At 37.1% G+C, this 14,185-nt stretch overlaps 1 protein-coding gene across 2 annotated transcripts in view; it reads left to right on the forward strand.

Annotated features, from left to right (window-relative positions):
• Window positions 1–14,185, forward strand: part of EVC (EvC ciliary complex subunit 1) — a 52,497-nt gene that overhangs the window by 9,272 nt on the left and 29,040 nt on the right. For both annotated transcript variants that reach the window (XM_085223490.1, XM_085223491.1), the window contains exons 6-11: window positions 712–810; window positions 2,943–3,080; window positions 4,834–4,992; window positions 6,544–6,760; window positions 10,809–10,957; window positions 12,848–12,946. In XM_085223490.1, the coding sequence (XP_085079616.1) occupies window positions 712–810; window positions 2,943–3,080; window positions 4,834–4,992; window positions 6,544–6,760; window positions 10,809–10,957; window positions 12,848–12,946 (861 nt within the window). The remainder of the gene's footprint in view (window positions 1–711; window positions 811–2,942; window positions 3,081–4,833; window positions 4,993–6,543; window positions 6,761–10,808; window positions 10,958–12,847; window positions 12,947–14,185) is intronic.

Consider the following 14,185-nt stretch of genomic DNA (forward strand, 5'->3'; position numbering starts at 1 on the left):
AAATGTGGTCATTTAATTTTCTGCTGGGCAATAATAATATTTTCCAGATTTTGCTGTTTATAATATTTAATTTAAAAACATAAAGCATATTTATATGTTTAAAAACAAGCAACTGCATCATCTGTTTTTTAGCACTTATGTAATACCTTCCAAGACAAAGATTGAATTGTCTTCTTGAATTGTCTCTAAAACAACATTTTAAAAGAGACAATAAAAGATTATTCAAATTACCCCAGAGTTCAAGAATGTCCATTTGAAGCAACTAGTATTTCAAACTTAAAAAACAGAACTGGAATATAGTTGTATTTTTTGTAAGAGAAGGTAGTTAGACCTTGAGATGGTTGTTCTGAGTTACAGGTTTCATATAAAAATGTTTTATACTCTATCTGGCATAATACAATTGAAATCATTATAATGAATATGCTAATATCTTAGATCTTTCTGTTTCTAAGTGGTCTAGGCACTCTCCAATAAAGGGTAGTTTCAAATGTGTCAGATTATGTCCTTGTTCTCATTTAAACATAAATCCATCATCTGATACTCTGAAGACAAAAAATTTTTCGTAATGGGAATGCTGGGGAGCTGCTGCTGATGTTTCTACTGTTTTGCTTATGTTTCAATGTAATTTTTACTGATAAATTTTAATACAGATTTTGTGATAAATTCTGTTGGTTTTATTCACTACTTGCAATTTTCTTTTCTTTTAAATAGATATTCATTCAGATTCTCAAAATATACCTCACAGACTTCAATCATAAGAAGAAGATTACTGATGATTTGTTCAAGAAGACATTTTTAATTCTCAAAAATGTAAGTGTTTTTGCTGGTTGATGTTTCAGACAAAAGAATTCAGGAGTTAATTCTACCAATTCATGGGGGCTTCCACGGTAGGCTATCTCCCCTATATTTTTAAATAGCAATGATCTTTGTAATCCATTTAATAAGAAATGTATAAAATGGTCTTGTTACTTGATTTTCTGTATTACATTGTCCTCATTTCCTCTTGGTTATTATCTGAGGAGATCAAAACAGTGATGTTTTTAATCTGTTAAGAATAAGAATATTTTGTAGTTGAACCACTCAAGTAAAGAGAACATTCTGAACCTTATTCTCTCAAATTTACTAATTTCTAATTATCAAGTCTTCGTCAAGTCCCATGTATGATTACGAGTGATAGAGCAGTAGGGAATAAAATATTAGAAGAAAACTCAATGTTCCTATCAAGGGAAAATACAATTACTTTCCTCTTTGTCCTTCATCAAAATCCATTTTTCACTTCTGAACTAGAAGACATACTTTTGTAATGTACATTTCAGTTGGATTCACTATATTTTTTACTATTACTAGAAGGAAAGAAGGCTGTACAAAAAAAAAAGCAAAATAGGAGAGCTACTGCTTCCCCATTTTGTTTTCCACATTAGCATCACAGGAAAGTCTGTGTTGGAAAGCATCTGTGAAGATCATCTGGTTCAATATTCTGTAGGAAGCAGGGCCTCCAATGTCCTGTCAAGCCAAGTCTTCCATATTTCCCATGGAAGACCACCATTTCTCTAGGCAGCCTAGTCCAGTATTCAATTGTTCCCACAGTAATTGTTACTCTTTTTCTTATATATTCATGAAACTTCACATTTAGGCATTAAAGTCAAGTCTGTCAGCTTGCTAGCTGACAGCTAGTTGTCAATATTTTTTTTCTGCAGTCCCATGATTTGTGAATCAATGACAAATCTGTACAGTTTTGCCCAGTGAACAGTTTGTATCAATTACAGCAAAATGTCTTTTACCTTAAAATCACTCGTCTTCCTTAAATCCTTACGTTTGATATTATTAGTTAATTGTAGTTACTAAATAAAAAGTGAGATTTGGTGTGTAAATACCTCTAATGGACTTCAATTAATGACTTCAAGTTATAAACAAATATAAAAAAAGATAGTGTTTCTCAGTGTAGCCAAACCTTGGATTATGCTTGACAGCTTGGGTGTTTTCATGTAGATAGCTGAGCTGCAACAAGCATGAATTTTCTTTATTATTTAGTTACAGTAATCACTGGAGTAGCCTAGTTGTTTAAGTGTCAATATGGGATTTCTATACCCTGTATTCTGGAGAAAGATCATGGAAATATGGCAGATTTCAGGCTCAAATAACACACAAAGAAAAAAGCTGGCTATCGAGGATATTATCATTAATTTTAGACAGGATTTTCCTCTATTTCTGCATCATAAGATAGAGTTGTGATTTTTTTAGTGAAATTGTTTGTGAACCGTATCAAAACCTGGTTAAATTTCTTTGAAGCATTAAGGTGTTGAGTTAATGCATTGACACTTAAAATCATGTGATATAAAAAAATGCTTGTTTACATAAGGCATATTTAAGCAAATAAAGGACCATCCATTGTATTTTCAAGCTACTAAGTAAGGGCAGAGTACTTGTTAATATTGTTAGCTATTGGAAGAATTCATCCTGGTTTCCATAGAGTGAAGAATTGGAAAACCCAGATAATTGTGTGGGTTGTAATTTGTTCTTTATGTGCATTACAGGTGTGTTCATCCCTGTGTGTTACCTCTCTGCAGGAAACACTGCATCTGGATATGTATCTGTACTCAAAACAGACCATGTGTGCTCACCGCTGCTATGCATGTGTTGAAAAAACATTTGTGGTTAGACACAGTAGTCCATGAGCTTTTGTACTCTATCTACCAAAACTTGAGTTTAGCAGAGATGGGCAACAGTACTCACGTGCTAATAGGGATGTAATATTTGTACTAAGTGTAATTACAAGCTGCCAGATACTTTTTCTCTCTTTGTCACAAGAAGCACATTACCAAGAAACAGCTTTTCAAACACTTTTTCAGTTTCATTTGTCATGTACAAGGACTGACACCAATTCACTCTTGAAATTAAAAATAATGTACTTCCATGATTAACAAATCACTTTTTCTTCCCAGGATTTTGAAGAATTACAGAAGCAACTGGATTCCAGACTCCAGAGTACTGAGATGTCAGGAGCCCATAATTCAGAATACCAGACTGTAGAAGACTTAGAAAGGAAAGAAAGGGAATATTCTGAGCACATAATAGATAATGTAACTTTTTAATTTTTGTCTCCTTGAACATTATTCTCTTGAAGAGGAATGCTTTTTTAGTTAATTGTTGTGTTGAATAGTCATAGTTAGTACTTAAATGTAAATGAAAGCATTTTTATATTGCTCCAGTGGAGTATTTCTAACTACTTTTGATAGCCAATGTTTTTATACACACAGTTGCATCATACTGTTTAAGATATGAGAAATGCCTACTACTTGTCAGATGGTGAGGCATATTTCAAGCCTAGGGATAGCCTGACTTTTAGGAATTCTATTATAGTATCTTTTTTTCTTCAATGATACATAACTAAAAGACTAATAAGAATATTCTTTTCAGCAGAAATAGTTACTAAGAAAATAACTGCAATACAGTTTTTCAGTATGCTTTGCATATTTGCTACAGCAGAGCATTTTACTCCAGCAGTTTTGCATATTATGATAAATCTATGTTTTATATAAAAAATATTGTCTGATCATAGGTATTGGATTCTTAAATTATTTTTTCTCTTCAGTAGTGCTGCTGTATCCAAACTAGCTTACTTTCTAAAAAGCTGAGGGTTAAAAGCATTCAGAATATTCATTTCCAGGAAATTGTATATTCTGAAAGGTAGACTACTTCCTAATCCCATTTCTGAGGCTTAACAAATATACTGTTGATAAAAATGAGAGAATGACAAGTTGGACTGATGGCTCTGTAGGCTGCCTACACTGATTGACCATGGAATATCAGCCCTGAACTAAACAGCCCATTATCTCAGTCTTATAGATGAGTTAACACTTTTTTTTAGTGCTGATGGTTAAGTGCTTCACTAGTAATTTTCCCAGTTTTGATTTATAGTGGAAGTCCTTGTAACAATGGTAGACCCGTGTGAAGTTTCTTTTGCAATTTAATTTTGTTCCTTAAGAAGTTGGTTGTTTAGAATTGAGAGTTAGTCGCATAGAAGTACCATGGAAGCCGTGCCAAGCAACATGAGGCAGTTTTTCATTGATGGCAGTCATCCTTCAGTGGACCTGTCACTTTTGTGCTGGCAGAAGCTTTTCATCTATTTTTAAAAATGATTTCCTCTATGCAGATCATGACTCTGAACTAATCCGCTCTTTGCCCAGTAATAGAAAGGTTCTCGTGGCCATAACTACAAGACTCACAGATCTTTAATGTAAATCTTGGTGATAAATATTTTTCTTATCTTTAATGCATACTAGTAATCCCATTGGAGCCCACAGAATATTCACAGTTGTGCACAGTCAGAAGTGTTTGTGGGATCAGAGCCTAAAGCTAGATATTACCCTTAGGAATAATATATTAGAATGGGCACATGCACTGTGCCAATACTGCCTAATTAATATTTTTAGTTTTCCTTCTTCAGCAAAAGTGATATTTGCCTGGAATGCCTACTGCTACAGATAAAGAAACTTCACAAAATAAAGTTTGTTTTCCTTTCTACTTTTCTCATTAACAGCATAGTGGGCTTCAGTAAATGGGGAACTAAACTTTTTGAGAATTGCACAGAATGACTCCTATAGCAAAAAGTCAAGATTGCCCAAACATACCGTATACTGGTTGTGTGCCATCAACACAAATCATAATACTGTAAATACTTTCAAAATATAGCTTTATGCTGTGATTAGTACTGAAAGCAGTCTGTAGTTTCAGTGACTTGTAGCTCATATAGACTCCTGTCTCTCTCGGTGTAACATAATACCAGATTATTAATGAGGGAAAATGGATTGTTATTTGATTCATATTCAACAGATGGAAGCTTTCTGGAAGCAGACTGATAAAGCCCAGCAGGATTTTTTGGACCAATCAAAATGCTCAAGTGCTGAAGCAGCAAAGATAATGATGGACCTGACTGAGAGGATGATTGCAGTGGAAGGCTTATTAAATGAATCTCAGGATTTGCAGGCAATGGTAAAGTACAAAAAGAAGTAAAAGTCGAAAGATATTTAGTCAGTCTGAACACAAAGCACAATGCAAGTGTACAAGTCTGTCAGTCCTATAATAAGAATGCTGAAAACTGCTTATTCCAATTGCATGTCTTTCAGCTTCATTGCTAAGACTTCCTGCCGTACAGCACAGTAGAGAATGAACTCTAATTCACTTATGTTCTCGCTCTCAAAATACAGTTTAGGCAGTCGTGTTAAGAAAAAGTGATGTACACGATATGAATGCAGCCAATGAGCAGAGAACGAGAACTCGGTTATGAGGGAGAATCATTACCCTGAACATTAAGACTTTTTGCTTTCAAAATACTTATTCCTCTTTGATTGAGAAATCCTGATTTAGATAAAGATTGTCATTTGGGAGTGATTCTGTGTGTCTAATGACTTTAACTGTACTTGAGAACCGTTACCATTTCATAGGGATGTGGTCTTAAGAAGGAAAAATAAGCTTAGAAGTGCATCAGTTCTGTGCTTTTAAATCTAGCAGATCTCTGTCAGATAATTGGTTTACTTCACACAAGAGACAATGAAACAGTTGCTTGGAATTTATAGATTAACAGTACAATCAGAACTTATCCCACTGCATTTTTTTTTTTTAGTAATTTAAAGTTTAAATTGATCACTAGCTTTATTTTGCTTACTAATAAAAATATGTAGAAGTTAATAATTTGCTTATTTTGCAGTGGAACAGCTAAGGAAACTAATCTGACTGTGTTCAAAGGCAGTTTTGGCAACTGATCACATTTGACCCACACTATGCTACTGTAGAGTTGAACAGTTCCTTTGAATGGACAGTCTTCAAATTAGGTGTTTGGATACATGATAGAGAAAACATTAATACCTGAAGTAACTACCATCATGCTTGCATCTGTGTGCAAAAGTCACAGCCTGTACATCTACAATAAATAGAATAGTTGTCACGTTTTTTCTAACCTTTCATCATTGTCTAAAGCAATTCCAGCTTCACTCAAGAAATCTTGTTCCCTACAGTAATCCTGGTTTCCTCTTTAACAATGTAATGGAAACTATTAGGCATTTTTTTTTTTTAATGTATTTACTAAACTCCAGCTTACCATGCTCTTGATGAAATCCTAGCAGCATCAAAATCAGATGTGCCCTCTATTCAAGATGAAGGCATATAGTGGTGTGCTATCCAGTATCTTCAAGAGATGTCCAGGACTCCCATGTTGCACCTTTGTCCATCATTACCCCTTGAGTATTTGAGTTTGTTCTGCAAGTTTAATTTTTTTTTTTCTGCTATTAATGTCATCTTGATAGCTGCAGTTAGTGAGAACACTAATTTTCTATTTGCTCTTTCAAGTGAACATGAAGTAAAACTTGCTGCAATCCTAAATAGGTCAGGAGTTTTGGAACTACTTAAGTACCTCAAAGTTACTATCTGTATTATCTTGATAAGCCTCCTGAGTTTTCTGTATTGTTTGGAATTGAGTAGTTCAATTAAAGGGCATGCGTGACCAAAGATTCTTAGTTTCTAAGCAGGATATTTTGTTTGTTTTAGGACATTCAGGAAAGGTTATTTAACTGGGAGCTTATGGTGAAAGTGGTTGATTCACTGAAGTCTTGTATACCAGAAGAGTGCAGGTGTAGATTGAATATGCTATCAAATATTCTGGACCATTTAACTGTAAAGAATAAACTCTCAGTTCGACAAAAAGAAGAACTTTTAACAGACCTTCACAAGGCCTTCTGGGAACAGCTGGCACATTTCACTAATGGTGAGTAGTTAGACAAGAGATCGTGGTTTAACTAATTCAAGTATGATTTCTCTTAATTATATTAATTAATACAAAAATTATGGCTTTAGTTCTGTATGCCTCTGTTTTAAAAGTGTGTTGATGAATTGGCCAAAAACACTATCCTAGTGAAGGCTGGACACTTAAAATGGGAGCTTTAGCTTTAAGCCTCCCAGATCTTGTTCCTAGCATTACTTCAAACTTATTCTAAAGTTCATATAACCTTATTTCATTGATTTGAAGTAGAGTCACATATGCTGCTAGCAGTTTTAAGATTTGTCCATTTACTCTTTATGTACTTGACATTGTTGGTGATACTGGCTAACATTAGGAATAATACCAATTGTATATGTGAAAAATATTATCTTATGATCAACTACTAGCATAGGGAAAAGGTGCCCAAAGATATAGCTGTATTGTCACTCTTGGGAGAAGGTAATATTAACAGTTACAGTGTTCAGAAATTCTTCTCTTTTAATGCTTAAGGTATTTAGAAAAAAGGCTTTTCCCCATATACCTTTTCAGACTCTCTAGCTGTAAATTATACAATATTAGTGAAGTCTAAGCTAACTGACTTAAGGTTTTCCCCTGTTTCACTACAGATTTATATAGGCAAGGCATGGAATTGCATCTAACCAGATTTAGGATGACCTGTGAAAGGTGTTAGTCATAAGCCAATAATAAGAAAAAAAAAATAGCTTACCCTGTTCTGAAGGCTTGCTGAGAATTCCCACAAGAGACAACCTCCAAGTAGAAGTCCTTCCTTTCTGACTGCCAGACCTTAAATGAGGTTGGGGAGGAGTGGACCCTGGGTCCACCCTTTTTCTGGTTGAACAGGTGAATTGCTTGCACCTGTGCTCTTAGGGCTAGCCATGTCTCTTCACCAGATGCTCAATCACTGGTTTAGGCTGTGACCTAATACTTCCCATACACCTAACATCCACCTTCTTTAGAAATCTACCCCTAACTTCTCTAGTAGGTGCTGAATGAGGGGCTTAAGTTTCCAGTAATGGGAAATTTTAGTATGTGTTCAGTGAAAAAAATTATAGTGAGAAGTACTTAACTGCTGATCATTATTACTAAGCCTGTGTGCGAAATTGTGCCCTGTAATGAACAGAGACATCTACAGGTAGATCAGGTTGCTCAGAGCCTGGTCCACCCTTACCTTAAAATGTCCACAAGGATGGAACATCTACCACCTCTCTGGGCAACCAGTTCCAGTGCCTGACAACCCTTTTAGTAAAAAACTTCATCATAGAATCATAGAATGGTTTGGGTTGGAAGGACCTTCAAGAATCATCAAGTTCTAATCTTCCTGCCACAGGCAGGGTTGCCAACCACTAGATTAAGTACTAGTCCAGATTGCCCAGGGCCCCAATCAGTCTCATGTTGACCAGCTCCAGTAATGAGGCATCCTCAGCCTCTCTGGGTAACCTCTTCCAGCATCCCACCACTATCTCAGCAAAAAACTTCCCCCTGACATCCAATCTAATTCTCCCCTCTTTCAGTTTAAAACCATTTCCCCTTGTCCTATCACAACAGACCCTGCTAAAGGATCTGTCCTCTTCTTATAGCCCTCTTTCAGATACTGGGAGGCCACTCTTTGGTCTCATCAGAGCCTTCTCTTTTCCAGCTTTCAGTCTGTGTATCATCACACGTTATTTATGGATGTTTACTTCTAGAACTAGCATAGTTCATAGTTTTTGCATATGTTCAGGCACTGATTTCCCTTAAAAATCAGCTAAAACCTGTGCCTATTTTTCCTTCCATTTAGCATTGTTTCTCTTGTTCTAAAGCAGAAAACTCTGTCAAGGCCTTGATTTTATGTAAAGTCAGTGTTTATAGCCATAGTTTTAAATATGCAGAAGGGCATTAGATAGCAACATCCTAATTTCACATTCAAGTGAAATATGCTTGAGAAAAAAAACTCTGGAGAGTTGACATAGGTTATGAGCTCCTTAATACATCAGTTATACTGTACCTATAATTAACAAGTGGAACACAGATCCAGCAAGAGGCTTTGCTCCTAGGAAACAAACAGGAAAGTTGAAAGAATCAAGTAGTGTTTAAAAATAATGATTGCTACATTTGTTCAGGGGACATTTTTATTGGGGGCTTTCCTGTGTTTTCAGTGCACTTTCAAATGTTTTGTCAGTGAGACATCAGACTGTGACCATCTATGATAAAGGAACATGGAAAAAGTAGCATGCACAGTAAGGACCAGGTATGGGAACTGTGGATGTTTAGTCTTGAGAAAAGGAGGCTGAGGGGAGACCTCACTGCTCTTTACAACTATGTGAAATGAAGTTTTAGTGAGATGGGTGTCCATCTCTTTCCTCAGATCAAAGGATTAGATTAGATATCAAGAAGAATTTAGTCACAGAAAGACTGGTTAGGCATTGAAACAGGCTGCCCAAAGGAAGGTGGTGGAATTGCCATCCCTGGAGGTATTTATGAGACATGTGGATGAGTAATGGTTTAGTGGTGGGCTTGTAATGTTGGGTGATAGTTGGACTTGGTGATCTTAAGGGTCTTTTTCTATCTCAGTGATTCTATGAATCTATGATTCTCCACAAAATAATTTCTCCCAGTTAAATCAACTCCATCTGACTCTTCTTTTGAATTCCCACTTATCTGCATGTGTTCAGAGTGAATTATTGATCTGGGACAGAGTGTGTAGAGGAAATGAAGATTCTTAGGTGGACAAGCAATGTGATATGAAATATTGAGAAAACATCATAAGCATCAATTCTACTCTGTAGGATGGGGTTCAAGTAGACTTATGAATTTGTAAATCACTTAGAGCAAGAGGAAGAATGAAAGAAGCAAGAACTGGGTCCCAAATATTTCACAGTATTCATGCAGAACTGGAGGAACCTTGATGACTTTTGCAGGTTCTTGAAATAGACACTTTGGAAGCCTGATACACCTGACATCCGAGTTCAAATTAATAGGAACTGAAGTTCCTCTGGACCTGTTTTCCCCACCATTTGTTGTGCCCTTGTCCTTGAAGTAGCATTTGCTTATCTGCAATTAGGTAATGAGCCACTCCTCTACTTTCCTAAAGCAGGAAGGGGAGGTTTGGCTGGGGTGCTGCCAGTTGGAATCTCTTTCTTGAATTGAACTCATCATCAACGCAGAAGCAGTACCAGTGAAGGTGAGAGTGCAGGACAGTAGTGATCCAAAAAAGAAAAGATAGGATCATAGAATCACAAGGTTGGAAATGACCTTCGGGATCATGTAGTCCAGCTGTCCTCCCATTACCACTGCTACCACAAGCACTAAACCAGATCTCGCAGCTCCTCATCCAGGCGCCTCTTGAACACTTCCAAAGACGGCGACTCCACGACCTCCCTGGGCAGCCATTCCAGTGCCTGACCGCTCTTGAGAGAAAAAGTTCTTCATTATGTCTAATCTAAACCTCCTCCGGTACAACTTTCAGCCATTTCCTCAGGTCCTGTTCGTTGCCTGGGAGAAGAGGCCAAAACCCCACCTCATCACAACCTACCTTCAGGGAGTTGTAGAGTGCAATGAGGTCTCTCTGAACCTCCTTTTGTCCAGACTAAACAATCCCAGCTGCCCTTCTTTGGACACGTTCCAGAGCCTCAATGTCTTTTTTGTAGTGTGGGGCCCGAAACTGAACACAGTACTCAAGATGCGGCCTCATCAGTGCTGAGTACAGGGGGATGATCACCTCCCTACTCCTGCTTGCTGCACTATTTCTAATGCAGGCCAGGATGCCGTTGGCCCTCTTGGCCACCTGGGTACACTGCTGGCTCATGTTCAGCCAAGCATCAACCAACATCCCCAGCTCCCTTTCCTCTTCACAGTCATCCAGGCAGATAGATTCAAGTGCCCAAAAGTTTGCATCTGGAAAGGTTGAAGAAACAGCTTTGAAATTCTGTGAGGTAGTTTCTTGCCTATTTTGTTCACTAACAGATTTCTGTGAGCTTATGTTGTGTGACAGTAGCAGATGCTACTTGCTCCCTGTGGAGTTACAGTATCTAATCATTTGTATTTCATGTTCTAGAATGCATGCAGCAAAGTAAAGACCTCGTCCTGAAACAACTGGAGTGCCGTGCAAAGAAGAGAGAAGACTTTAAACGCAGACAGAAAACTGAACAAGGGATTCTCCTTACTAAAGCTTTTAATATTGGAGATTTAAATGATTTTCTTAAGGTGTGTACATAGAAACATTCCTTTATCTTTTACAGTGAGGGTAGTGAGGCACTAGAACAGGTTGCCCAGTAATGTGGTTGATGCCCTGTCCCTGGAGACCTTCAAGGAGAGGCTGGATAAGGCCCTGGGCAAGCTGATCTAGCTGTGGTGTCCCTGTTCATTGCAGGGCAGTTGTACTAGATAGCTTTCAGACTCTTCCAACTCTAAGGATTATATGATTCTGTGATTTTTCAAGGCAAAACATGCTTCAGATTTCTCTCAATTCCATAAAATCAGCATGTTTAGGTTCTGCTATGAATCATCAGCACAGGTGAGAAAGGGTCAGACATCCTTATGTCTAAGCTTGCCCTTGGGTTTTCTTTCAGTGTTGGAGTTTTCACACTGGAAGCAAGTGCTAAGGTAGGTTAATGCTAGACTGCATGTTTCATCCAAAACATTTACTTAGATACTTTGTGTTTGGTTCAATATAGAAAATCTCTGGGTGAAAGTATCTGGCCTACCTTATAGAATAAAGCAAGCTGCACTGATTTAATTGAACCTTTCTATGAGTGAAATTACAGAAGCTCTAAAGACTGTTAAATTTCACATAAACAGAGGGAAAACTGATTATGAACACTGGCAGGATACCTTATAAGAGGTTTGCAATAAATAATTTAATATGTTATGTGGTGGCTAATGTAATGTTTTCTTGGCCATATTTTCCACCTCTATTGTTATTGTTCAGAATGTACATAAAATCAGAATTCTCAGTTGTAAAATGCTGACAGCTGCAAAACTCCTTTAACTGCTGAAAACCACAAAGCCAAGTTATTAAGAAGAAAAAAAAAAATCAATCCTCAATTGTCATGAAGAGAAATTATTTAAGGTTGAAGTGGTTATTTCCAGAAGCATTAAACTTTTGATGCAATCTAATAACTTAGATAAATTGCTACCAGAGAAGACTCAGATTCCAATTGTAGCAAACTGTCAAACTTTGTTAATCTCAACAATGCAATCTTGCACTGCAGGCCAAGTTCTTTAATTATATTGTGTGAATTAGATAATTCTGTTACTGTTCTTGTATTCCACACCTGTCTGGCATAGTTCTCTTCAAAACTGCTTTCACTTCTGAACAAACAAAAGGTTTGAGTCACTCTAGAATGCTAAAGTACATTTTACTTCATTGTCTTTTCATAACTTGGGACTAATTCTACCACACATTTTTGTAGCTACTGAATGTATTTTCTAAGCGTACATAATTCCTCAACACTTCCCAACTTTGTTAAACAAAGCTTAGAAATTGTGTCAAGATCTCTCCCCTAAAAAGTTACAGCCACAGTGCTTTGGTTTGGAAAATGCTCTATTTTACATGCCTTAGAAAACTAACAATTACTCTTGGATAAAATATAGAGTAATGAGCTGCTTATGACAGGCTGAGAAGAAATGGGCAGAGGTGACAATTTGTTCTTTATGCTGCAGAAGAGAACGTAGTTCTTAATGTTAGGAAATACCTTTGTGCAAATAACGAAGGACAGAAATGTAAGACTTTCTACTGCCTCAGTAGAGACCCTTTCGTCCTAATGCAGAGGGCCTTGGGCCCATAGACTCTTTGGAGAGGAAGAAAAATTAGTATAGAATAATCGAATCACAGAATGGTTTGGGTTGAAAGGGATCCTTAACATCATCTAGTTTCAATCCCCCTGCTATAGGCAGGAACACCTCCCTCCAGACCACGTTGATCACGGCCCCATCCAGCCTAGCCTTGTATGCTTCCAGGGAGGAGACATTCACAGCCTCACTGGGCAACCTGTTCCAGTGTCTCACCACCTTCTGGGGTCTGGGGAAGGGTAGGGAGAGGGTCACAAGAAGCATTTCCAGCTATTTAATTATTGTCTGTCATGTTTCTTTCAGGCTTACCATGATCTGTTAGAGAAACACTGGCAGGCACAGTGGCAGCTGGAAGAGGAAGATGACTGTGAAAGCACAGAGGCTGTTGTGGAGCTCTACAAGGTACCACTTTTAGTGATATATGTTATTCACTAAAGTAATTCTGAACATTCTCTAACCCCATGACACAAATGTGAGGCCTTAGTGTGGGGATTTGCATCAAAGATCATGGCTGTCCCAGGAAGCTGGGCTGGCAAAACAGATTGACAGTTTTCCACAGTAACTTGCCTTTTCCATTTTCTTCTCAACACAGTATGTTTTTTAAACTCAGGTTTGTCAGAAAATATCTACATGATCTTCCAAGATCTGCTTATGGGTGGCTGACAAGGTTGTAATAATGTTTACAGTATACAATATCTGGCATTACTGCTAGGAGAGAGACTTCATTTGTATACCATAATTATCTCCTGCACACTATGGTACAGTGATTCTATTCGTAGTTAACTTCTCTACATGTCCCAAAATAGTTTTCTCATCTCTTTTCCTCTCAAAGAAATTATTTTTCTTATATATATAAGAATATCTTATATCTATAGTTAGTTCTCTGGTACGTGTTCAGGTCTGTGGTATAAGTAATATTTTTACACTTCTTAATCTTACTGGTTTGGGAAAAGGGATGCATCATGCCTTTACGTCATCTTTAATTATTTTCTGTCTGCACTGAAAAATAAGATAACTTGATCTATCTGATGAAGACCAAAAGCGTAGATGGCAGTGACCTTTAATTAGGCTGAAATTAATCACTTTTAGCTCTGCAGGATCCTTGTCATGGTTAATTATGACCAGATCAGGAAACTTGTTTTGGAAACTTGTTCTCTCCGGCATGTCAAGATAAGATACCCACGCAATCTTAATTAGTGCTGGTCCACATGTACTTTTTAAAATTCAACTGAAAAAAAAGTCTTTGTATTAGGAACAAATAAACCATTTTTATTCGAGTTTTATGTTATTCTGCAAGCAAGCAACAGGATGTTTGAGAAAAACTACTGCTTTGGAGAAAGGTGAAATTTACTTGCAGGGTCATGGCCACAAATCAGAATAAATTAATTGTACAATACTATTTAAGGAAGGTCAGCATGTCTACTGAAGTTACTGTGCATGCTCGATTCTCCAGAGTTAGTGACTTCTTGTCAAGCCCCTTTTTCATTTCACATGAAATCTCTGGAGACCAAAGATTTTTCTCCCTGCATAGTTTCAGTTCATTTGTGAAATTATATTACTTTTTTTTTTTTTGTATATTCTGCTTTAGTGACATTGAAATCAGACTGAAAATCCTACTTCTTTCAACAGCGTGCTAGGTAA

The sequence above is a fragment of the Meleagris gallopavo genome, chromosome 4, assembly GCF_905368555.1.
Source record: "Meleagris gallopavo chromosome 4, MGAL_WU_HG_1.1, whole genome shotgun sequence".
In the NCBI taxonomy this organism is placed as follows: domain Eukaryota; kingdom Metazoa; phylum Chordata; class Aves; order Galliformes; family Phasianidae; genus Meleagris; species Meleagris gallopavo.